Source organism: Drosophila mauritiana, chromosome 3L, assembly GCF_004382145.1.
Source record: "Drosophila mauritiana strain mau12 chromosome 3L, ASM438214v1, whole genome shotgun sequence".
In the NCBI taxonomy this organism is placed as follows: Eukaryota; Metazoa; Arthropoda; class Insecta; order Diptera; family Drosophilidae; genus Drosophila; species Drosophila mauritiana.
The window spans coordinates 4,160,976-4,185,549 of record NC_046669.1 but is presented as its reverse complement, the minus strand read 5'-3'; the positions used below and the strand labels follow the sequence as shown (position 1 = coordinate 4,185,549).

Sequence of the window (24,574 nt, the reverse complement as noted above, 5' to 3'; positions counted from 1 at the left end):
ACTAAGATAGCGGTTAATTGTGAGCGCGAGATTTGAAATATGTAAGATACTTGAAATTCAGGAATTTATCCATCCATTTTCATCGGAAAAGAAAGACATAGCTTGTAATAAATTATTCACATTTATTTAAAGATCGGGCTTAGTCATTACATTACATCCGTAGCTAACATTAACATAAGAATCGCAATGAACTGAAAAAAATAATATTCGAATGTCGTTGGATCGTATACTAGAGATTCGATGCTTATATAATGAATGTGATGTGTGATTTGTCTTAAATACTGAGGACTGGCAGTCGCAGTTTCCGCCAATATAATCAAAAGTGTCATTCCAAAATTGTTCCCATTCGCGTAACAATTTTCGAACAAGATTTCGTCATATGTGCGATCGACCTAACTAAAGTTATATTCCCTACTTATAACTAACATATAGAGTGGTTTAAGCTACATCCTTGTGTTCTGTGGTAGAACTCCTTTCTCCTCTAATCTCATGATGAGGCTATTTGGCCGGCTCTGTGATCACTTCTTGACCGTCACCTGAATGCCACCCTTGACCACCGCCTCTGCAGGTGGTTGTCCGAATCTCCGGCTCTGGTTGAGGTTGCTCTTGCGCCGTATGCTTATCTTTCCGGGCGAAGGAGCAGGTGCAGGTGCAGCCAAGGGAGCCGGAGCACTGGCACTCCTCTGCGTCTCCTCATCCGCGGCTGGTGGTCTGTAGGTTCGGATTCCGGAGTTGGATCTCACCGGAAGAAGTGTCACCAGCTTATGGACACTCGGTTCCGTACTGCTGGCAGCGAACTGTGAGATCTTGAGCATCTCCTCGTAGTTTAGTGGATCCACTACCTCCACTTCAGCCTCGCCAATCACGGGAATAGCCGCTCCCAGGACTTCCGAGGAGCCATCATCTATAAAACTAGACATGGGCTTAATAAACGGCTCCCTTTCGACAGGCAGAAGAGATTCCGGAATCAGTAATGGTATTTCCGTGGTGGTGGAGCTGGGTATTGGTCTCCTTGTGACATCTTCCTTCGGAGCTTGCTTCAGTTTGTTTTGCGAAAACGGAGGAAACTTATTGGGAACACTGGGAGTAATGCCCAGCTTGGAGGCCAACGTATCAAAGATCAGGGAGATGTCCTGAATGTTACTGGCGTTGTTGATCCTTGTCTTGATATCGTTTAAAGTCAAGTTCTCCGACTTGTCAATGTCTTCCGAAACCCAAGCCTGCAGGGTCTGATTGAACACCTTCCTCATATTCGAGTTATGTCCAAATCCTTGAGCCGATGAACTATTGACAAACTCCCACTTGGAGTGGGAAGGAAATAGGTTTGAGTCGTCCATCATTGTGGGCCGTTCACTGGTGGTTCGAATGCGATTCCTTTTCGTGGTTCTGGGCTCCTCCGTTGTGGTGCTGGTTGTTGTCGTCGGCATCGTCGTGGTTGTGGATTCCTCCAAAGTTTCGTTGGAGAGAATCGATGAGGGGGTATTCCTCTGCAGAATGATCTCCTTGAGGTTCATGAAGTTAGGCTTGGAGTGGCTTACACTGGGGGTCTTCAGAGTATCCAGGGACTCCTCTTCCTCAGGTTCTATGCGGGATTCTATCGCATCCTCTGTTGGTTTTTTAGTCGTAGTCGCATTTTCCTCTTTGGGCAGATTAAGCAGCTCCATGAAGAATTCTCCAATGGTGTCGGCCAACACAGAGTTATCCGTAGGTTTCAGCGAGGGTAGAGATGGAGACTTCGTTGGCTTGGGTGAGCTTTTAGCTGGTACGTTTGTAGGTATGGTGGTGACCTCCACTTTCTCTTGTTTCTTTTCCACTTTAGTGGTTATCTCTGGTTGATCTGGCTTCTGATCCCTATTCGCCTGAATTTTCTTCTTTTCCGGAGCCGTCTGATTCGCTTCCTTGACGTGTGGTTCCAATTGCTCTTTCTTTAATGGTTGCTCCTTCTTCTCCAGCTTCTCCTGGGGCTTCTTTGCAATAACTCCTCCACCCAAATGTTCGAATCTTTCGTTGCTGGCGTCTAGATTGAAGGGTATCTTGTCACCCGTTCCCATGGTAGCATCGATGGGCTTGAATGGTGGTATAATAACATCATCTATAAGAGGAACAGGCAAAGGATGTGGTTCCACCAGAGCTCCTCCCAAGCGTTCTATATTCTCGGTGCCCGGCATAAAGATCGGACTGCCGAAATTATGGTAAAACAGCATGTCCTGATCCTGTGGTTGTGGTCCCAGATTTGGTTTTGGCTCTTGGACTCGCAATCCCGGATTGAGGAAACCCAAACTATAGGGATCCACAGTCACTGGAGCCACAGCAGCTGTTGGAGGCGTGGGATTGTCTGCAATGAAGGGCAGTTCAAATTCGTCGATTCTCCTCTGCGGTATGTGGTTCACTGTGGGAGTGGTTCCACCGGGTAGAGTTTTTGTGGGAAAAGCGGGCGGTGGTCCGGGCAGCAGCTCAGGTACCTCTCGATGCATGGGTCTCCACGGTTGAGTGTCCAGAATGGGGAACGTGGTAAACAGATTGGCATCCAATTTGGGCAGAGATCCCCCTTGATTCGGAGGAGGTGTGCTCACGGAGGGATAGGTAAAAGTGGTGGTGCTTGTGGTGGTTGCTCTAGTGGTGCTTGGAGGTGGTGGGGGTGTTGTTGTAGTCGTTGAGGTAGTGGTAGTTGTAGTGGCCTCCGTGGTAGTAGTAGTAGTTGTAGGCTTCGGAGTAGTCGTTGTTGTAGTTTTCCTCGTAGTGGAAGTTGTGGTTCTCTTCGTGGTAGTAGTTGCCTTGGTGGCCTTGGTGGTTGCCCTGGTGGAGCTAATAGGACCTCCGGTGGGCACCTGTTGCGGCAGCACCGTTGTTAGCTTCTCGATGCTCGGCTTCTTGGGCTTCACCCTCAAGGAAAAGGGCGTAACCGCAATGGCCTTGGGTGGCAAGGTGCTACTAGCGGCCTGGTAGGCGCGAGTGGGCGGAGTCTTCTTCCGGGCTATGTCCGCGTCCGTCTTGGTGATCTCGAAGGAACCCTCGAAAGATCCTTGAATAACTGGTGCATTCTCCACATCGACATCGGGCTCTTCGTCGGCGGAATGATTTCGCAGCAGAGGATTTTTCGGCTTGGGCGTGGTATTCGGATTCGGTTTAGGATGAACTGGAGGGGTTGCCGGTGTGCTGCCCTTTTTCATGAGACGCTTTTCCAGTTGTGTTTGACTAGTGGGCACCGTTTGCTGTGGGATAGAGAATGGTTTTACAATGATAACAACTTTGAGAGGACTCTTGTCTTACGGCTTCTTTTAATATCGCTGCAGATCGCACCAGCTGCTCATCCATTATGCGCTTGATCTCCACCGACTCCGTGTCCAAACGCAGTGAGCGATATAAGGATTTTGCAGCCGAAGTTTCCAGGAACAGAGATTCCTTGATGTACTCCTCGACACTCAGGATGTTTCTGACAAAAAGGACGAACATAAAATCGGTGGAAATAAATTGGAAATAATGTTTTCATACTGCGGTAGTTTACGGACATCGAGGAATACGCGGAAGGAGACCTTTATCAGTGGACCGTCACCAAAGCCCCAGACATCGGTGCGCAGTGGCTGCAGTCCATTGTCCATCATGGAACGCTCCACGAATCTCTTATAGAAATCGATCTTCTGTTTGTAGGTGGTGGTGTGGTTGTACTTCAAACCAGTGGAGAAGAGATCCCCTTTGGCGATGCGGAAGGAACCCTCAAATCCCATGACAGCTGTTCAAAGTTACCGAATATTAAGTATTTACTAACAATTATATCTTTCAAATACTTACGATCCTCTAGATTGGTTTTTATAGAGCTGAAGTAGAATGCCAATCCTGCGATTGAGATGACGGCCAGCAGGACGATAAATGCAGCCGTTGTAAGGATAATGCTGAATGATCGATTCTTGGGGTACTGCGTGTGCGTCTTTGCCGAGAAGGTGGATGGCGCTATGTTCCTGCCATCCCGCCAGATGCCCCACGTATTGTACCCATACTGACTGTTCAGACTGTGCTCATTGGTGTACGAGGGCTGTTTGTTCATGTGGTAGTATGCCCCCAGCTGAGACCTCCGGCCAACTGTGTTCTGGTATGTATAGTCCGTGCTCTGCGAAAGAAGATGTCAGTTGTTCTTAACCAGGTTGCCAAAGTATGCCAGCCCAGAATCGATCCCGATGGCCACTAATTCGATAATTAGCCGCCAGAAGTCGCACAACTTTCTCGTCGACGACCCTTCTTCGGCCACTTTCTATCGTGACTCCCAATCTAGATGACGGAAGTTGGTCTCTAACGGCCCTCTTTTGGACTCAATTGCTGGTATCTGCAAGAACCGCAAAAACCAAACTTCCCCTCAAACTTTCCCAGCGTTATGTCAGAATCGCTATCGCCGGTGAGCACTTGTCATGATTTGTTAATGCATCTCATTAACACGGCTGGGAAAACGCATTTAATTAGCCTGGGTTGGTACAGAGTCATTGCACTTGGTCAGATTCTCAGAATCTGGCTAACTTCCGTGTGATTCTAGGTACAATTACAATCATATAACTAGCTGTTTTAGGCCTAAAAGTTTAATATTTCTATGTTAATCTTTAAATATGCACATTCCCCTTGCAATTGACTTTATTTATGGTATCCATTCAATAAGCTCGTTCGATTTCTTCAAGTGATATTATTAGCAGCGCCATAAACAAGTTTTTTGCTTAAGTCTTTTGATTTGGCATTGACATTGATACTGAAAAGATTGACTGGCATGGCATTGATATTGTTAATTGCAGATAATATGACTCGCATTAAGCTAACTGTAAATACATTTTAACTTTAAAATTTTTATTATTTATTTTAAATGTAAATTATTTTAAATTTGGGATTTCCATCTTGTTTGTTTTTTAATTGAGTTTTTTGTTTAATTTTTTTGATTTGATTTTTCTGTTTATATTCCGCTTCACATATATTATCTACCAAAAAGAACAGTTCTTTATTTTTCCAGCATTCCTAACCAAATTCAAATCATCTTAATTACAAATAATCAATGACTTATGTTCAGAAACCCATGGGCCATTATCTCGACCTCGGCTGTAAGTGCATTTGCTCGGGGAGTTACATCCCCGAGGGGCCTGTGGGAAAGTTTGATTGTTTCTTGATTACCATTTAACATTCGTTAGCTGCAGGGCATTTCCCTTAGTTCCTCTCTTTCGGCCGGGAAGCAGATCCCTTGCCTTCCGTTTGGCCCCCTGCTAAACTAAACTGAGTTGGCCAAATTGCCGTCTCCTCGGCTCTTTTCTTCTGCGTTCTCTTCTGCGGCTCTTCGCTGCCTCTTAGTTCTTTCTTCGCTGCCAGAGAAAGTCATTCACCTTTTAGAACGTTCTGCTGTCGAGTTTGGCTCGCTAGTTACTCGTACCTATGTATCTTTTTTTTAGACTCTCGAGTTTGCTGGTGAATGAGGAATGCAAACAGCTCGATTCCGAGACCCAGGTCCCAAATAAACAGGCAAATGAATAAATAAATATGCAAGCTGCGTTCTGTATGAGAAACACAAAAAAGATACGGCCGACGCGAGTTGATGTAACAACTCTATTGACAAAGGGATTTGGGGCCCCGATTCTATTCTTGGACCTACTGAATGCTAATCAACTTGATACCGTTAAGCCTTTTGTGCCCCGCAAGTGATAAACGATTGGGGATTACTCACCATTTGCCGACATGTCTGCGCCCTGTATATATCACTCACGCCGGATAAACTCTGGAAGTACTTCTTTGTCCCATAGACGGTGTCCATTTTTCCACCGTTACAATTCCAGTCGCAGGTTCTGAAAAAGATAGAAAATTTGGGGAAACCATTGTTAGCAGTTTTCTTCACTTTCGTTCTTCGGTCTTTGCTTTCTTTCGGGTCCACTTGGTGTGGGCCTGAGTGATCCGTGCTCGGGATCAGGCTGCGAAAAAGAGTCACTAATGGGCCAGCATGCCGGAGAACCGGCTAATCCTGTTTCCCAGTCCATTAGCCAAGCGAAAATTCTCACTTTTCGCCAGGGAAAAGAGGAAAAGAACAGCGCACAATGGCAATGAGATATGCATGCCGTTAACCGGTTTGATTTGCATTTGCATTTTCCAAACTACTCAAAAGTATTCAAAGGAGTAGTTCTACATAAGGAAAAATGGTTGCAGTCTCATAGGAATTCCTAGAAAATTCTTTTTTCAAATCAGATGAAATTTATAAGGCAACAAATTATGTGACACTCCCCATAATAAAGCATTTCCCAGAACAAAGAAAGCTGGTTCAAAAATACAGCGGTCCTTAAGAACGCCTTGCTTTTCCTAACAAATGAAGACATTTCTCATGCTAATAAAAATTCCAGCCAGGTTCCACCTTCTCAATGAAAGAAGGTATCAGATAAGTTTCATAATTAATTGAACCGAACGCCGGACCAAAGTGAAGAGCTCTCCAGTGACCAGTCGTAAAAAGCGAAAGCTATCCGTGGCATAAACAAAAAAATTTAATTAGAGAACTACCCGACACTCCGATACGCTCAATGGCTGAGCCCTACAAATTTGGAATTTTCACTTCATGGGAAGCCCGGCTCCAGCGTAAAGAACCCACTCCGAATGGCTTAAGTACACAGCAGATGGGCTGGCGATGGAGTGGGTTGGAAACCAGTTCTCCACATCCAAGATGGGATGCGATGGGGCCGGCCCGGGTTATGGCTTGTTCCGCCGTCATATACACATGTAAGATCTCGGTAGTTATGAAGCCACAATGTATGGTTTGGTTGTACATGTGCAATCAAAAGCAAAGTTCAGCCGCGGTGAAACGTGTGTAAAAATAGTTTTTTCGGTGCGGCAAAGCCGCGGGCTACAGATGGTCTCTTCTGTGGATGGATGATCGTGGCCCGAGCTGAGTTTTTCGAGCTGGCAAAAGTAAAAGTTCTGTTATATTTTCGGAATGCCTTGATGATGGGCTCTGGCCCACGAGGAGAAACTAATTCGATACTTTGAATGGTAATCAGGCCGGCAGAAGCCCCTTTGTTGGATAATCAGAAATCGAAGACAAACCTAATGGGGGATTATGCAAAATGGCATAGTAATGGGTCTAGAAAGGGTCTGGGAAAGCCGCAGATTTATTCGGTATTCTTATGAGCCATGTTTATCTTACTTGGCTTCAACTTGAAACAGATTATTCCCATTGAACCATTGATTTTATGGCCCGCGTGAGTTGTTCCAAAAGACCATAAATCTTCCGGTTTATTCCTTTCCTGGTAACCCCCATTAACTGTAAACGATGGCCGGGAATCTCACTGTCATCGCCGCCACTTCCCATTCAAATGGAACGGAAACCCATTTGCCTAATAAAATGAGCGCCAAAAACGCGCTCAAGCTGGCAGAAAATGAGGCAAATTGAAGAACCACTGCAATTAGAGTGGAGGTACACATGTTCCAATGTGTCTATATGGCTGGGCTCCAGGGGGTATCCAGTCACCCTCCACCCGAAACAGTTAGAACGCTTGGGGAGCCATCGCCATCGCCATAGCCGTCGCCATCCTCATCGCCGTGGCCAAAGCCATAGCCACCAGCTTTTGACCTAGATGCGCATGCGCGGAGCCACGGGGAATAGAAGGTGCGGGGAGGCGTGGTGAAGTGGTGAGGGGAAGCCCGGCGATGGCCCAAACCAAAACTGGTAACTTGTGCTCGTCTCCCAGTACGTACTCACAATGGCGGGCAAAGCAATAGGCGTATGTTGAAAATATTTAACAAGTTAAATTTTGTTTTAATTCGCTACTTTAGATTAAATACATCCAGAACAAATTATATAAATAAATATTTCAGAACATATTCCATCATAAACTAAAACAACCTCAAATTATCTAAGCCAGATTTTTATTAATGCAATATTTTTACTAAGCTTGCCATTGTTTTAAAAATCTATTCCAATATTTATTTTATTGATGTATATATTGGTGTTTACACTATCTTGACCGCAGCTGTAGTCACGTTGCTGTGCTTTGGAGAAAGAAAGAATAAATTGGCTTGCGTCTGAGCGGCGTAAAAATGTTAACGAAAATACAGAAATAAAACAAAAATATTGCTAGCACACACACTGACTTGACTGTTTTTATTTTTTTTTTGGTTTTTTATTTCGATTTAGGCATTAAGTATTAAGACGTCGCCGGCCACGCATAAGTTGATTAAATTTCTCGCATTAGCCGATTTTCACTGCCGGAGAAATTGCTGGACGAAAAAGCGTCAAAGAATGATTGATGAGAATTTGATCTGAAAAATCAGGCAGTTGTCGGTTTGCAGGTAGCTACATATATATGTACATAGCTGCAAAATGTCTAACGGAAGTCGGCCATTAACCCGTTGGCACGTTTAACCCATTGCGGCCGATATCTGGGCAAATGCGACGCGATTTTCGGCCAGATTAAGATTCCCAGCCACTTTCAATCATAAAAGCCTCTCGCCGACAAAGTGTCGAAGAAAGTGAAATGTGACAGGTGCTCCGCGGGAAGGGGGGTGGCGGTGTTATTTTATTTATTTTTTTTCACAGGTGAGGCATCGATGTCAATGGGATGCTTATCGGAAAACGACGGTGAAATGGAAAGTCCATTTCGAGCGCATCGAAAACTAGAGGAGCTGCTCATTGAATCATCCAAACAATGCAGTCGTTTTGATTATTTATCAAACCTGCGACTTTTGTTCGACTTTGGAAAGTGGTTGCCAATTTGGCAGCATCATTATGGCGGTTCGAAAACCGCTAGCCATATGTCATAATTGATGGCTCAATTTCAGCTGGGCAGTGTGCAAATTTATGCAATCTTCTGCGGCGCTTTCCTTTCCCAAGCAAAAATTCGTACAACTAGTCTAATGTAAACAGAATGGAAGATACAGTAGAAATTCGCTAAAAATAACAAAGAAAATGTAGGAAAGAGCTTGGTAATAGGTAAAAAAACTAAAACAAACACAAACTGAACATGAAAATATTTTAAAATAATATCTTTAAGATATATATAAACCAAAGCTTAGTATAACTATTTGGATTATGGCATCTTTTTCATGGCCAGAACTCCGTCTAATACCAAATGTTTCTTGGTGAACCCACTGCATTTCCGAACAAAGTAACGTTGCCGCTAATTGTATGATAAATTAATTAAAATGCTTATGGCCATTAAGGAATGAATATGTACGAGTATGCGTTGAAAGCAATCCGTGCAGCGTTTGCAGTTTCGTAATCGCTCTAACGGCGCCAACTACCAGGCTCTTACTGGAGCATGACCACTTCATAGAGATGGGGCTAGGAAACACCACATACATATGTATGTATCTGTGATATGGAGTGGGGACTCTTTGGGTGCTCAGAACCACGCGGCTTGGATACAAAGTATGGCACTCAGTGCCAAAGCATTGCGGAACTAAGAGTGCACTTCATTTCTGCGACAAACGGAGGGGAAAAGTTGACAAGAACGAAAAGAACAGAAATATATAATAACATGAAAAGAGCGGAGTTGCGAAGAGTGTTGGGAATAGTCATTAAAAGCATGCACCGCTACGCTTTAACCGCCGACCAAACTAATTAAAAACCAACAAATCCGCCAGGTTTTACTTATTCTCACATGTCAGCGAGAATTATTCGGAAACTTGATTACTCACTAAATGCAGAACTTTGCTCACTCGAGGGCCGACTGTACAGGGCGGCCCATCGAAGGTGAAAAGTGTCAAGTCAGGTGGCCAGCACCGTTAGGCTGAGGTAACAGTATTAACAGTGCTAAATGCCGGATGGGTGACTTGTTGGTCAAGATGGGAACTCTGGCAACAATGTAGCGGGTGAATTCGTTTCATATTACTTAGCGAACTTAAATCGAAATCATTTCATTTCCGATCCCAATTAGCAGGAAGTGATTCTAGCACGAATCCAAAATAGCAACTTCTTCTGGATACGGATTTTTACCAATGAATAATAAATTAGTATCGTTGAAATATAAGTTTAGTTGTGCTGACTATCAATATTATAGTCCATATGTTGAAGCATAATTTAGGTCATTTATAAACAATTTGATGGACTGTATATTTATCGATAAGACCAAATTGATTTTGAATAGTGTTCTTTTCTAATTGATGAATGTTGGCTAGCTAATTTGGAACGCTTTTAATGGATACAGCCAAAAATTAATCACTAACAAGCTCTATTTTCACGCTGTCATTTTGTTGCTTAATGCTGATTTGGTCGTGGTTGTAACAACCATATTTAACAAATTTATCAAATAATTACTGCATTATTCCAGTCGTAATTGCTTTATTTGTATATAGATAAAGTGTAGTTCAAGTTTATTAGCCAGTATAATATATATACCAAAAGGATATAATGGCAATCAAGCTGAATTTCTTCGTCGCCTCTCTGATTTTGCTTACAAATTATTTTATAGAGGTTTGTTTTACTGTTTTACTGAAAAACCATAATAAAAAAGTTACTTTTAGGTTTATTCTGTAGTGGAATTTACCAACATTTACTGCGAGTCCCTGGATAAGGACTTCGTCTTATTTGAATATTGTTTTCTAAAATCAGTAAATCGATCCTACAAATACGTTTCCGTAACAGCTAAACTCCTAAAGATACCCGTAAGCAAAGTCAAGGTATAAAGAAGATATATCTAATTATATTTTAAGCCAAATTAATAAGTTTATATCCTTTAATTCAGGTGCGTTTAGGTCTCTATAAACGTCTGAATGGCTATAAGCCCTTTCTCTACAATTTGAGTTTTGACGCGTGCAGATTCCTAAACTCGCCGAATCCCAATCCGGTTGCCCTTTACTTTCACAGTTGGTTCAAGGACTATTCTAACACAAACCACTCTTGTCCCTTTGACGTAGGTATACCTTAAAATGCATTAACTAAATATTCATATTATATTTATTTCAGCATGATATTGTGCTCGATAAGATGCCGTATGATAATGTAAACAATAAGATTACCAAAATACTGCCCTTTCCGGAGGGAAAATATATGATTGAAATGCACTGGATAGCCTACGACATTGAACGAGCTATAACTAAGTTCTATTGGACACTTACTTGATTTAAAAAGCAATACAAATTCAATGGCAAGATGTAATAAATATGCAATTGTAATGCAAATAATGTATTTTAATTTAAAAGACGATCTTAATGAGAAGCGTATTTAAATAACTACATGGATTACTGGTGAAAGATATGTAAAAAAAATTATTTTTTATATAGCCTTCTAAAGCATTTTTTCATGTTCTTAAAATACTTTAAAAGCCCAAACCACCATATTTTCGCTACATAATTAAAACACTTTAATTGAGCTAATTAAAATCGTTTTTAATGGATACATCGATATTTTAACCACCAGCAAGCTCTGTTTTTCCGCAGTCAGTTTGTTGCTTAATGCCGATTTGATCGTACATTTAAAGTAAAAAACTATTCCGGTATACAATTTATACGAGTAGAATGACAGTGTAAAGGATACATTCAGTGCTAATCTATTACTAAAAATTTACCTATTTAAAAAAGTGCCGTACAAAAAGGGATTTAGAAAAAGAAAATACCGAAAAACAAACGTGAATGGTTTAATTAATTGATTATCATATTTCACGTAAAAAAAACAATAAAGTATTATAATTTAGAAACGAATAGAAGTCTTTTCTACTGTGTAAAAGTTCACAATAATAATTACATGGTTTGTCAGTTAAATACATAGCTGAATTTCTTCGTCGCCTTTATGTTTTTGTTTACATATTATTTTAGAGAGGTAAGAAAAGGTTTTAACTGAAAAACCATATGTAAAAATCTACTTTCAGGTCGATTCCCTAATGGAATTTACAAACATACAGTGCGAAACTCTGAATAAGGACTTCGCCTTTTTTGAATATTGTTTGCTGAAATCTGTAAACCGAACATACAAATATGTATCCGTTAAAGTTAAACTCCTAAAAACGCCCATAACCAGAATTAAGGTATGATGAATTAAATATATGTTATTATTTGAGCGATTATATTAAGTTACTATTCTTTAATTCAGATACGTTTTGGTCTCTATAAACGTTTGAATGGCTATAAACCTTTTCTCAACAATATGACATTTGACGCATGCAGATTCCTAATTTCGCCTAATCCCAATCCGGTTACCCTTTACTTTTACAATTTTTTCAATGAGTATTCCAATATAAACCACCCTTGTCCCTATGACGTAGGTATTCCCCAAGGTAATGAAGTAAATAATTATTTAATATTTATTTCAGCATGATATTGTGTGGGATAAGATGCCATATCATAGTGTAAATAATACGCTCACTAAAATACTTCCCTTTCCGGAGGGAAAGTATATGCTTGAAGGTCACTGGATAGCCTACGACATTTATCGAGCTATAACTAAGTTCAACCAAGATAAATAAAAAATGAAAAATGAAATCGTCATTAACTTAAAGACGAGTTTAATTAAGAATGTACATGTTTAGATATATTTGTGTATTGGTGGTGGATGATGTAACTATCAGATACCCATTACGCCGTTAGTGGGAGTGCGATGTAGTATTAAAATGTCCAAATAAAATTTAACTTTCGTTATTACAGTTACACTAAATGAATATGTTTTTCTTACAGTGCGGAGTGCTCTATTCGCTTCACCGCAACGAACTCTTGCATTTGAGGTCGCTTTCCTCTTGGCAGGCGAAACAAAAGATCGTCCCATTAGAGGCGATTTTACATCATTTGAATGCAATTTAGCCGCAGCTTAGCTTAGCGTTATGTTCTATTTCCATTCCGGGCAGGCACGAACTGCTGGCCAGGCCAAGTCAGTTGGAGAGCCAGACGGAGATCAATCTGATGGCCAGTCTTCGGATTCTTCTGTCATTTGGCGTTTGGCGTCGCGCAGAAGAATCGTGCGGCACGGATGATCAGTCGTCGGTACTGCCAATTTGGGCCAGTCGCGATATATCTTCATGATGAGCCCCCCGTTTCTTGACCAATTTGCGATTCTCCACGCAGAATCATTCGCTGCCGCAGAAGAGCGGAGAATCTGAGGCAAGACAAAAAGTATTTTTTTTTTGCGGAGGCGGGGAATTAACCTGAGATCTTAAGAGTTCAGATCTCAGATCTCCGAGATTCGGCCTCTGACTTGACCGGCTCTTAACGAGCGAAAGTGTTTCATTAACTCGTAAATGAATAATTTGAGTGTCGAGACAACGAAAACGAAATCAAAATAAACCGAAACCAGCACTCACACCCGAGAAATGCTCGTAAAAATGTACATAATTTTTCAATCTCAATCTGGTTTTGCGCATTTCTATTTCGTCTGTCGTTTGATCCACTTCCGACTGACGAAAAAACATGAAAATTTTCATTGCCTCAGTGAAACTAATATGAGGTGAAAATTGTCAAAATAGAAAAAGAAGCACGAAAATGTGGCTAAAATAATGGGAGAAACACTGCAAATGCCTCGCTGACAGTTGGACAGAAAAAATAAAACGAAAGAGCGAAAGATATGGGTGTGTTTATGCGTCTAGGATGAGGTCTTGGATTCGGATTCGTCTGCTGACTGGGATTTGGAAGTGGATTTGGCAACCTGTCGAGACAGCCTTGTCCCAGTCCGCATCCCCATCCGAGTGTCTGGTGCTGAGTCAGTGGCTCTGCTCACTTGGCACTTTCTCCGGCTGCACTTATCAATGAGTCAGTTTGGATCGTTGGGGCATTTGCGTCAGTGGTCGGCTATTACTGGGTGCCCCGCCCCGAATTGGGTCAAAAAAAAAGTGGAGAAGAGAGCCACAGCCTCTTCCTGTCTTTTTGCCGCTTTATTTTTTAAACGGCTGAGATCTTAACTGCGACTAAAAATCAATTTCCGCAACGACATACATAGATAGGCGCATGCAAAACGCTTATATCTCTAATGGGCACAGCTGCGGTCGGGATAATAGCACCCGGGACTACGCTCATAAAAACTTAATTGTTTAGAAATATTTAAATGCCGTTGTAAAATGGAAAAGGGGGCGAACTAAACAAGTAGATCAGTCATGAGCGCATTCCTGAATACAAAAATGGCAGTATATATGTTTTCTTGTTTACATGTTTTATAATAGGCACATGTTTCTTATTCTAGGATCAACTGATCTTATGATGAAATGTCATTTATCTTCCATATTATAATTATTTTTAAAGATTTATGGTGCTGATATAGTTACAACCATCAATTTAATGTAATGTATGTAATTTTTGCATTAATTTGGATAGCCATGGATAGCTACCTATTCTTTTGACCAAGTTCTTAGTTATAGCTTGTTTAAGCCCCCAAAGATGACCCATAATTCTGATATACTATGTTCCTATCGATGCAACCGCTTGTATCCGATCTCCCATAACAATCCGCCGACATAATGGGCGACCCACTCATCTTATAGCGGTTAGTGGGATCGGATGATAATGGAGTTTCCTCCAGCGGTGCGCCGTCTCCGATGTCGTGGCTACAAAGCGGAGTGCAACGGGTCCGGCTCCGGAATGGCCGGGGGGGAAAATGGGAGATGGCCAAGAGCGAAGTGAACCGAGCACGGTGAACAGTGAGCGGTGAACTGTCGATTGGCCCAGTTCATGAACGTGGTAATTGCGCGGTTAGCGACATATAAAGCGACACCAAGAAGAATCGCGTCGCGAGGAGGCAACAAAGCGATCTCCGGGCCTTTTGTTTTTTTCGAGCTCTATGGACGATCACCTGTCCACCTTTTTAAGACATTCTCAACGCTTTTATTGGTGCCAGTGCCAGTTGGTTTCGGAATGGCTGGCTTGGAGGAATGCTCTTTGCTTCGTGCCGCCCTTTTTTCGGGTGGCTGGCGGCGTCTTAATTTCTAATTTCTTTTATTACAGACTGGTTATTTTTTTATTGCTATTTTTTTCGTTTTAACATCCATAATTTTGTTGCTTTGCCAGCTCGTTTGTGCGCGATTATTGTGCTCGGCCAGGCTTTATAGACATCTTACGCTGTTGGTAATGTAACCAGTTTCGGACCTTCTGCACACCCGGTGCTTTATGGCATGCCTAACTAGTTTATGGCCCAAGTCGCGGCTTAGGGAGAGTCCGAAGATTCCGGAATGCTCCTGCACCTTTCTTGCAAATTAAGTTGTAAACTCCTAACTAGCTCACCTGCCAGGTTTTGCTTCACTCAATTATCGTCCACCGTTGCAGAAGGCGGTTTCCATTTGAGAATTAAGAATCACTTCCTGCGATCGACTTGCACTTGAATCCAATCACAAATGCTGCACAGTTTGGATTATTTTGCATGCGACTAATTCCTATTGATTCGGAAATTCACGGTATTTTCTTCCATGGACACTGCAAAACCACACGAATCGGAAAAGCCAACTGATCGCGCCCGTGACTGAAGGTAAACTGAAGACGGTGGTTACAAATCTCGGTGGTGTTGGCCCCCAGAAGACAAGAGAAGAAAAGAGAAAAGAAGATGGGCTCTCTCTCTCTCCACTCTTTCTCTTCGCTCTCCGCTTATCAGCAAAAGTATCGTTATTCTTCTGTTATTCAAATGGACAGGGAAGGCATTTCTATTGTGGACCAGCTACTGCAGTAGTTATAAAGAAAATTAAAATATAAATATGTGCAAACAGAAAGGAAAAGTTGGTTGTCAAAATACTTTCTTGTTTTTGAAATTTATTCAGCATAACTGTTTGCTATCCATTAATTTGTTTTAGAATGTTAATTTAATTTAAATTATTCAATTTATTAGACCTTTTCAAATTCTCATTTTTACAATTTATTTTGGTAGAAAGAATATTTGTTTTGAAACAATAATTATTTTCTGCAGATGTACTAATTGATGTTCATAGATTTTATTTACAACGCAAGCTAAACAGTAAATATATTTTTGTATATCTGATATTTAAACAATTCAAAGTTAACAGAACACTTGATGTTTTCACTTCTTATTTACAACGTAATACAAACAGCTAAAGTGGAGATTATTGCGGAATAATTTAGTTAGCAGTCACTCTATTTTCCTAACCAGCCACAATTGGGTTGTTCCAGGACCTTCCAATCATGGCCACCACATCGCGCTTCAGTTTGGGCCCGATCAAGGGATTCATTTGGGCCATGTAGCAGCATAGCCAGAAGAGCCAGCAGCAGGCGGCGGTCAGCATCAGGATGCATCGGATGAGATTCTGGTGAGGACCTTTGGGGGTCATTATGGGCATGGCGATGCCCACACCGCCCCACAAGGCGGTGAAAAACAGCACGGGAAAGAAAGCGGCACCCATTTTTCGGCTTTGAAACTTTAAGATACAATAATTTCCAGATTTTACGGTATTTATTGCAAACCTACCGTTTTTCCTAACTGCTGTATACGCAAAATCAATAGTTATCGCACATCGATATCTTCATCTACCTGTGGTTATCGTCGAAATCTAAAATTAGTTACTTTTTTTTTTGTATACAGATTCCGAAATAAGCTTTAATTTAAACAATAAATATAATTTTTTAAATTAAAAATTAACAACTGCTATATTTTCACATCTGCCTTCTGGATCTATCGATAACATTTAAAAAAAATATCAGGTTGTCATCCCCGACCAAAATCTCAGCTCGGACGCAAACCGCCGCATCGCTAACAAAAATATTTACAAATTTTCATTGCCTTACTTTTACCCAATAGATTTTAGAGCAATTGCCATCCCAGCGCAACCATGACGATGCGACCTGATGACCACCGAAGGAAATGGGACAAGAACGAGTACGAGAAGCTGGCGGCGGAGCGGCTGCTCAACCAGGTGGCACCCAAGGAAGAAGGTCAGTGGATAAATTTACTGGAAGGCACTCATAATACAAGCCTTTTCGTTTTTCACCAGAGCCCGTACAGCGGGAGAACCTCAAGCGACGCGACTACAAGGTGGACCTGGATAGCAAGCTGGGCAAGAGCGTTGTCATCAACAAGAACACACCCACCTCGCAATCCGGTGGCTATTACTGCAACGTTTGCGACTGCGTGGTCAAGGACTCCATCAACTTCCTGGACCACATCAATGGCAAGAAGCACCAGCGCAATCTGGGCATGTCCATGAAGGTGGAGCGGAGCACCGTCGACCAGGTGAAGGAGCGCTTCCAGCAGAACAAGAAGAAGATGGAGGAGAAGCAGAAGGACTACGAGCTCGAGCGCCGCCTGCGGGAGGCCAAGGAGGAGGAGGATCGCTACAAGGAACACCGCAAGGAGAAGCGGAAAGAGCGGAAGCGCAAGGCCGAGGACACGGACTTCGAGTCCGGCGGCATGCCCGACGACATGGTCGCCATCATGGGCTTCTCCGGCTTCGGTGGATCAAAGAAGAACTCGTAGGAACTAAGTGTTGAACTGCCCCTCCCCTCCAATTTTAGCTGTACCGTGAAATAGAAACTAACCAAAAGACGACGCGTCTAGTTTAGCTTGTGACATTTATTTTGTATATAATTTCACACCAGTTCAGACACCAGCTACCCGGCTGTTCCCAGTTAAAATAATTTAATAAGCAGTCAGAAGGCAAAAATTACTAAAAACCATTTCACTAAATCTAAGCATACGGCCGTGGGTCACCTGCGGAATGAGCTTAGGTGAACACAAATCCCTGCTCAGTGGGTATGTCCCACGGCATGGTAAAGAACTCCCCGGGCAGCTGGGTGCAGTGCGTCGAGTTGTAGTCACGTAAATGCTTGCGCAGCTGAAAGGTGCACAGTATTAGATATATAGACCATTTAAACTGCCGAATAAACCCACCAAGAACACAGCCATGAGATTGCGCACCTCCTCCGAGTAATCTGCTCCAATGTTCATGGGGAAAGACTTGCCCTCGTCGGAGGCGTAGGTGATCAGGCGCGACATGCACAGCTTCTCGTCGGCGACGGGGATACTGTATGGTTCCAGGGGCTTGGAAAGCAGCCCCTTGGCCTTGTTCAACTGGGAAGCCCCAAAAATGTTGGGATACCGGTGCTTGAGCACTGACAAGACCAAGAAATTGCCGCGATTTGTGTCAATGTGGTTGTCCCTAGGGGAAATCAATGGGTTTCGTTTTAAGAAAGACCCCTTCGTAAATGCCAAACTTATCACTCACTCTGCAATGATCTCATCCTCAGTGCGGCGAATGAAGGATATGGGTCCATTGAACTCGTTTGCCAGTTCGGCATTGTTCAAATTACAGTAGTTTCGAATGGCTACCTTGACAATGCCCGCCAGTGCAGCTGGCATGCGAGGAACGGCCAAGTAGAGCACATCGTCGAAGGTGGCGTCTAGCACCACTCCCTTGACTTCCGGATACACAGAGGCAGCGTACAGTGTACTGAAGCCACCAATGCTCCAGCCATACAAAATGATATCCTCTACGGCGAACCCAAGATTATTGATAGCAAACTGCACCACGGCATCGATGGCGTTCTTGTCCTGGTGCGGATGAGGAGTACCGGTGCTGCCGGCGAATCCGGGATGATTCCAGCCCAGAACGGAATACTTTAAGGCCACTGGGGTGGCCATGATGCCCACTTCATAGAAGCCGGCGTTGCCCTCGGAGCAAATGACTAGAGTCTTGCCATTTCCCACGTTGTTTGGGCGGTTGTCAATGAACAACGTATCGATTTCGTTCGAGTCAATGGTCTTAACCTTGTACCGGATGCCGTTGTCATCCTCGATGAGCTTAGCGCGTCCGGAAATCAGCATGGGTCCTGCAAAATATTTAGTATCAGTATATGTAGGAGTCTTTCTGGCTAAGTCATATTTAAGCTAGTTATCTGAATAAGTTATTGCAGACTACACAGCATATAATTCGGAATAACTAGAGTATGACTAATAATTCTGCGAATGAGGCTTATCGGATTGCAATTTAATAACATTTCGGTCAGCTTCATATGTATATCTTCCTTACTCATGAGTTTCTGGAGCAGCTTGACCGAACCCGGATAGATCATGGAGAGCCCAAAGGTGTTTATGGCCAGGTAGGCGATGGCCTCACAGGGCAGTGTCGCCAGCTGGATGGGCTCCCTCCTTTTTGCCGTGGCCACCGGCTTTTTGGTGTCACTGAAAACAAAGATGTTGTTATTCTGGCACACTTCAAAGCCGTAGCCCACTCACCCGGTTAGAGCCTTCACGTCAAAGTCCACCGGCCAGGCGTTGAACTCGATGTCGAAGCGACGCAGCTCGCTGTTGGCATCTCCCGGTGCCTTGGCAGCCTTTGCCCGGACGAGAGCCTTAATCATGTTGGAGTAGGAGCGTGATTGCTTGCGCCCCAGGCCGCGCATCACCAGCGATAGAATGACGATGATGCCCACGCTGGTGGTGATCTTGGCCAGCGTCGGCATGGAATCGGTTACCAGGTAACCTCGTCGATAGAGGAATGTGACGAGCAGCGGCGAAGTGTAATAGCCCACGGACCACATAACCGATAGCTGCAACGGGGATTGTCGATTTTCCACATTACCATATGCTCCAGTTTCTTCCCCAAGGGATCGCAGGGTACTTACCGTCGATAGAATCTGCTCCCCGAACTTTTCCACGGCACCTGCCTCGTACATCTTGCGCTGCGGCTCCGGCACACCGCGGTACTCCATGTAGAGGTTGGGGCCAAACACGTAATTTAGGAAACTCATCTTGGATCGGATCGTAGTCGGTATGTCTGGATATATTTAATTTTCTCTATTTTATTTTGTTGCAAATGATGTGAAAGCTGTTCCAGGGTGTCGCACTCACAAACAGATGTTTAACATCGATTACCAGGGCTGCCACATCAGATATCTGACGGTAAACATAAAAATATTGGTCCAAGTTATTAAATGCAATAAAATATGCAGAGCGGATGTTTAATAATTTAGGTATTAATATGTATGTATGTATTTTTTGTATTAAATGTAATTCCCAATTGGAAACTGAAAGCTTACACAAATGTGTACCTTTCGGAACTAGATCCCCTAATTGCTGTTATCACAGAACGCGCCATCCCTGGTTCTACCCCCAGGAATTTATTCCCAGTTGATAGACAAAAACGCCGGCTTAAAAATGGAAAAGTTTAATAAAGCGCAAGCTAAAAATTTGGCTGCCGCCCAAAAACTGGTGGACACCTACGCCTCCAGCTCCGAGGATGAGGGCGAACTGGATGAGAATCACATTTTGGGTAAATCAACCGATGCTCGTGACGTGTCATTCGAAAACCATCAACTTTTGTGCTTTATCTTTTCAGAACTCCTATACAAGAACTACATACCGACGGACAACGCAGGAAGCTCCAAGGATGCCGCACGCACCACTACGTTCCTGGAAAACACTCTCCACTCGGGAGCGGCAACCTGTCTCATTTGCATCGGAAGCATCCGGCGGGTGGAAGCCATTTGGTCCTGCGAGAGCTGTTACTGCTTCTTTCACTTGAAGTGCATCCAACGGTGGGCCAACGACAGCATGATGCAGATGAAGGTGAAGGCGGCGGAGCAGCAGAACGGCCAAGGCCACTACAATCATCTGGGCGAATTTGTGCCGCCCAAGCGACAGAAATCCCTGCACTGGTGCTGTCCCCAGTGCCGCAGGGACTACCAACCGGCCGATAAGCCCACGCAGTACAACTGCTTCTGCGGCAAGGAGGTGAACCCGGAGAACCAGCCCTTCCTTGTGCCCCACTCATGCGGAGAGCACTGCGGGAAGCTGTTGCAACCAAATTGTGGGCACGACTGCAAGCTGCTATGTCATCCGGGGCCATGTCCTCCTTGTGCGCAGCAGGCGCAGGTCTCGTGTCTGTGTGGTAAATCCAGTCCTAGGTCCGTGAGGTGCATTGACAAGCAGTGGAGGTGTCAGCAGACTGTAAGTCTCAACGTTTCAAGATGTATCTTGAAGTACCACACTAAAAAAAATGATTTTCCAGTGCAAGGAACTTCTGGCCTGCGGCAAGCACAAGTGTAATCAGGTGTGTCATCAGCCAGGAAAGTGTCCTCCCTGCACCAGCAAAAGCTTACAACCTTGCGAGTGCCAGCGGGAGTCGAAGATGGTCAACTGCTCCGATCGCAAATGGAAGTGTCAAAACGTAAGAAAAGCCTTTTGAAGCTGAACCATATAACAACTTTAAAATTATTTCAGGTTTGTGGAGCTCCGTTTGCTTGTGGTTTGCACATTTGCGAGAAGGTGTGTCACGCAGGACCCTGCGGCGATGGAGAGTGTCCTTTGCAAGTCAGGAGTTGCCCATGTGGCAAGAATGTATGTGCTATTTATATACAAGTTTTTATTCATTCATGATTACCGAATTCTGTAGACCCAGGTAAGACCCTGTAATGAGGCAGAGGAAACCTGTGGCGATACGTGCCAAAAACTTTTGTCCTGTGGCCAGCACACTTGCACCCAGCGTTGTCATCGTGGACCTTGCATTTCCGTAAGATAGTCACCAGCTAAGCAAATCGATTCTCTAATGAAATATGTTTCTTACAGTGCCCAATAAGAACCAAAAAGAAGTGTCGTTGTGGTCTGCACGAAAAGGAGTTGCCCTGCTCCAAAGAGTTTGCATGCGAGACCAAATGCAAGCAAATGCGTGATTGCGGCAAGCATGCCTGCAATAGAAAGGTATAATAGCACGCAAACATTTGAAAGGTATAACCAAATTAACCATTAACCCTTTTTCAAGTGCTGCGGGGACCAGTGTCCGCCGTGCGAAAAGATTTGTGGCAAGCAGCTGAGCTGCAACAAGCACAAGTGTCAGTCCGTGTGCCACAACGGACCTTGCTATCCTTGTAAACTGGAATCCCAGATTAACTGCCGCTGTGGGAAAACCAAAAAAAGTGTTCCTTGTGGCAGGGAAAGAAGTGCACGCATTGTCTGCTTGGAACTCTGTCGGTTCGTATTTCATTCGCAGTGTATAATGACACATTTTTAATCTCACTCATTGCAGCATAACACCCAAATGTCACCATGCCATTAAGCATCGTTGTCACAAGGGTGAGTGTCCTCCATGTGGCCAAGTGTGCGGTCTACCCAATGACACCAGCAAGTGTGGGCACATTTGTAAGGCACGATGCCACGAGGCTGTTAGAGTTAATAAACCCAAAGAGGCTAGGCCACAGGCCAAAAAGGTATCTATAATCACAAAACGCACCCATCTTAATATTAAAACTCTACAATTTGTTTTACAGTATGAGTATAAGGCATTGCCCCATCCACGGTGCGAGGAAGGCGTCGTTGTCACCTGTATCGGAGGTCATGAGGTTGCCACTTGGCCATGCTGGAACTCCAAACCCACTTCCTGCCAGCGAACGTGTGCACGTCAGCTTAAGTGCGGCAATCACAAGTGTCCATTGGTTTGCCATTCCGTACCGCTTCCCCAGGATATGGCTGCGCAAACTGGATGTGCCAACTGCGAGGAGGGTTGCATCGTTCCCCGACCCAGCGGATGTATTCACGCCTGTCCCAAAGGATGTCATCCGCCGCCCTGTGCGCCCTGCAACTTTGTGATTAAGACCAAGTGTCACTGTGGACTCAACCAGTTGGTTTACAAGTGCAACGAGTATTATGATGAAACGGGATCGGTCCAGGAGATCATCGAGCGAAGAGAAAAGCTACGGAGCTGCGGTAACCGATGCTTGAAGAATGTAAGTACTATAAGATACACTTTCGATCAAGCCATATAGTGATTTACTTTTTTTCAGTATCCTTGCGGACATCGCTGCACAGCCATCTGCCACACAGGCAAGTGCCCAAATCCCGAGTTGTGCCGCAAGAAGGTTCGCATTTTCTGCGCATGCAAGCGACTCAAGCAGGAGATTGCCTGTGACAAACACCGTGCTGGTCAGACATTCTTGGATTGCGACTCCAACTGCAAGGCGGAGCAAACTCGCGTCCAGGCGGCAGAGCAACTGCAGCTGGAACAAAAGCGTCGCGACGAGGAAGAAAGAAACCGCGTGGAACTCGAGAAGTTCGAGGCCAAGTTTGGGAAGCGCAAGCACAAGGAGCGCAAAACTGTGGGTTCCGGACCGGCCAAGACCAAGATCGATTGGCAACGAAGAGCAATCTATGCAGTATCCATTCTAACAGTTGTGGGTGCAATTGTGGTGGCTTTCTACGCGGACAGTTAAACGAGTAACAACAATCGATTCAAACAAGAATTTGTAATATCAATTTAAACAGATAAGCAAATAGAATTAAAACAATGACTGATAAGCATTTCCAGCCAGCGCAGTGTTTGTCTATGTTGAGCTCTTCTAATCAGGCTGGCCAATTACTCCGCCTTGGCCTTCTTCTTGTAGACGCAAGCGGCGGTGAAAACGGAGGCGCTAAGGAACGTCGAAATCAGGAAGTTTGATAGCAACATCCAATCGTGGGACTGGAAGAACACCGTGTAGATTCGAGCTGTAAGAGATACATATATGTGTTAATTGATGACATCAAGTGATGGAATGCAAAATGAGATCTCACTCATGTTTGTAAAGGCGGATAGCGCCCATGTGGTTCTACTGACGGAGCTGGCATCTTTGGTCCTCAGAATAGCCAGCAGCTGGAGCACCTTACTCGTGGCCCCAATGGGAGTGCAGAAAGGCTGACGGGATATCAAACATTTAAATAAATTTCAAGATATATATTAATTGCCCGAGCACTAAAAGTATTAATAGCCGCTCAAATATTATACAACAAACATCGGTGACCTTGAGCGAAGATGCTGCCCAGTTAAGAGCACCGCCCTTTCAAACTAAAACAAATAACAAATCAAACCAAACCCGTTTGCCCGGAAGCATAATTAGTTAATTGGAAAAGAGAGCGGGAACGGGTTTGAACTGCGCCGAAGTCGTTATCTGGGCAAGAATGCCCGCCTAATCAGTCACCAGGTGATATCAATGCAGGCTTACTCACCACCAGGAACTTAAGGATGATAATGGGAAAGAGCTTCAGGTATATGAGAGTGGCCACTATACTATACAGTATGGCCACCACTTGCGTCCTCCTGCCCAGCAAATCCTGGTACTTGAAGGCATAGAAAATCAGGGCGTACTCCTGCAGCAGCAAAACAGGATACTCCATGTACGAGAGGAAGTCGTAGCCACTGGTGTAGTTGTACGACAGCATCACCGTATAGCTGAACAGCTCCAGGCACAGTCCCAAAACACTGATGCCTAATTCACAAATCCGTATCATAAGAGTGGGAGTATATGTTGCAGATGTGTGGGCGATGCTCACCTTTCGAGGACTCGTTCGTCCGTATCGTGTTTATCTGCGGCACCTTGATCACCAGGCAGGATGACACCGTTATCAGGCTAAGGAGGTCCGCCACCACAAGCACCGGTCCGCGCTCCAGGTATTCGGACACCACATCTCCAAGAGCTCCACTCATTGCGACCGTCGAAATTCGAAATTTGCAGCTTCTGAGTGTGACCTTAACATTGTGTGGACGGAAATGCTAGTGTTACCACACTCTATCACTAGTAAACAAATGAAAGCTATTTGCTGTAATGGTTTTTAATTATTTTGAAACATAATAATAAATAAGGGTTTCCAAGCTATTCTAAAAGTTGTATAAAAAAGAAAAACTATGAAAATAAAAACAAGTTATTTAAACATATAATAATTTTTGTTGTATAAACAATCAAAAGAACAAAAGAAAAA

The 24,574-nt window shown here is 43.8% G+C and overlaps 8 protein-coding genes across 10 annotated transcripts; 4 read left to right on the top strand and 4 right to left on the bottom strand.

Annotated features, from left to right (window-relative positions):
- Positions 1-102: 102 nt before the first annotated feature.
- Positions 103-15,367, bottom strand: LOC117140232 (mucin-5AC). The gene is made up of 6 exons (XM_033303031.1): positions 15,133-15,367; positions 5,687-5,804; positions 3,790-4,105; positions 3,493-3,730; positions 3,271-3,433; positions 103-3,212 (listed from the first exon to the last, which is right to left on the bottom strand). Exons 2-6 carry the CDS (start codon positions 5,771-5,773, stop codon positions 519-521), a joined length of 3,498 nt encoding a protein of 1,165 aa, XP_033158922.1. The 5' UTR covers positions 5,774-5,804; positions 15,133-15,367; the 3' UTR covers positions 103-518.
- On the top strand, positions 10,349-11,059 carry LOC117140233. Of its 2 annotated transcripts, none has more exons than XM_033303033.1 (4): positions 10,349-10,411; positions 10,462-10,617; positions 10,683-10,800; positions 10,899-11,059. In XM_033303033.1, exons 1-4 carry the CDS (start codon positions 10,349-10,351, stop codon positions 11,057-11,059), a joined length of 498 nt encoding a protein of 165 aa, XP_033158924.1. The 2 variants fall into 2 exon arrangements, with proteins under 2 accessions (XP_033158924.1, XP_033158923.1); XM_033303032.1 differs by having other exon boundaries at positions 10,683-10,850; positions 10,904-11,059.
- On the top strand, positions 11,455-12,948 carry LOC117139178. Its single transcript, XM_033301347.1, has 5 exons — positions 11,455-11,460; positions 11,805-11,960; positions 12,026-12,193; positions 12,246-12,379; positions 12,774-12,948. Exons 1-5 carry the CDS (start codon positions 11,455-11,457, stop codon positions 12,946-12,948), a joined length of 639 nt encoding a protein of 212 aa, XP_033157238.1.
- A 447-nt stretch (positions 15,368-15,814) lies between the features above and the next one.
- Positions 15,815-16,385, bottom strand: LOC117140049 (V-type proton ATPase subunit e 2). 2 transcript variants are annotated; one of them, XM_033302786.1, is made up of 2 exons: positions 16,322-16,385; positions 15,815-16,271 (listed from the first exon to the last, which is right to left on the bottom strand). In XM_033302786.1, the coding sequence occupies exon 2, from the start codon at positions 16,254-16,256 to the stop codon at positions 15,999-16,001; it is 258 nt and encodes an 85-aa protein (XP_033158677.1). In that variant the 5' UTR covers positions 16,257-16,271; positions 16,322-16,385; the 3' UTR covers positions 15,815-15,998. The 2 variants fall into 2 exon arrangements, with proteins under 2 accessions (XP_033158677.1, XP_033158678.1); XM_033302787.1 differs by having other exon boundaries at positions 15,815-16,263; positions 16,322-16,360.
- Positions 16,386-16,568: 183 nt separating this feature from the next.
- On the top strand, positions 16,569-17,398 carry LOC117140384 (zinc finger matrin-type protein 2). Its single transcript, XM_033303250.1, has 2 exons — positions 16,569-16,785; positions 16,845-17,398. The coding sequence occupies exons 1-2, from the start codon at positions 16,683-16,685 to the stop codon at positions 17,324-17,326; spliced, it is 585 nt and encodes a 194-aa protein (XP_033159141.1). The 5' UTR covers positions 16,569-16,682; the 3' UTR covers positions 17,327-17,398.
- Positions 17,399-17,402: 4 nt separating this feature from the next.
- LOC117140382 (phosphatidylserine lipase ABHD16A) lies at positions 17,403-19,710 on the bottom strand. Its single transcript, XM_033303248.1, has 6 exons — positions 19,474-19,710; positions 19,085-19,398; positions 18,879-19,030; positions 18,075-18,678; positions 17,741-18,008; positions 17,403-17,684 (listed from the first exon to the last, which is right to left on the bottom strand). Exons 1-6 carry the CDS (start codon positions 19,597-19,599, stop codon positions 17,574-17,576), a joined length of 1,575 nt encoding a protein of 524 aa, XP_033159139.1. The 5' UTR covers positions 19,600-19,710; the 3' UTR covers positions 17,403-17,573.
- A 232-nt stretch (positions 19,711-19,942) lies between these two features.
- Positions 19,943-23,142, top strand: LOC117140381 (NF-X1-type zinc finger protein NFXL1). Its single transcript, XM_033303247.1, has 10 exons — positions 19,943-20,120; positions 20,187-20,797; positions 20,859-21,017; positions 21,071-21,187; positions 21,243-21,359; positions 21,416-21,547; positions 21,609-21,817; positions 21,873-22,053; positions 22,114-22,569; positions 22,627-23,142. Exons 1-10 carry the CDS (start codon positions 20,006-20,008, stop codon positions 23,050-23,052), a joined length of 2,523 nt encoding a protein of 840 aa, XP_033159138.1. The 5' UTR covers positions 19,943-20,005; the 3' UTR covers positions 23,053-23,142.
- Positions 23,071-24,353, bottom strand: LOC117140383 (solute carrier family 66 member 3). Its single transcript, XM_033303249.1, has 4 exons — positions 24,149-24,353; positions 23,825-24,084; positions 23,393-23,513; positions 23,071-23,326 (listed from the first exon to the last, which is right to left on the bottom strand). Exons 1-4 carry the CDS (start codon positions 24,300-24,302, stop codon positions 23,196-23,198), a joined length of 666 nt encoding a protein of 221 aa, XP_033159140.1. The 5' UTR covers positions 24,303-24,353; the 3' UTR covers positions 23,071-23,195.
- Between the last annotated feature and the right edge of the window lie 221 nt (positions 24,354-24,574).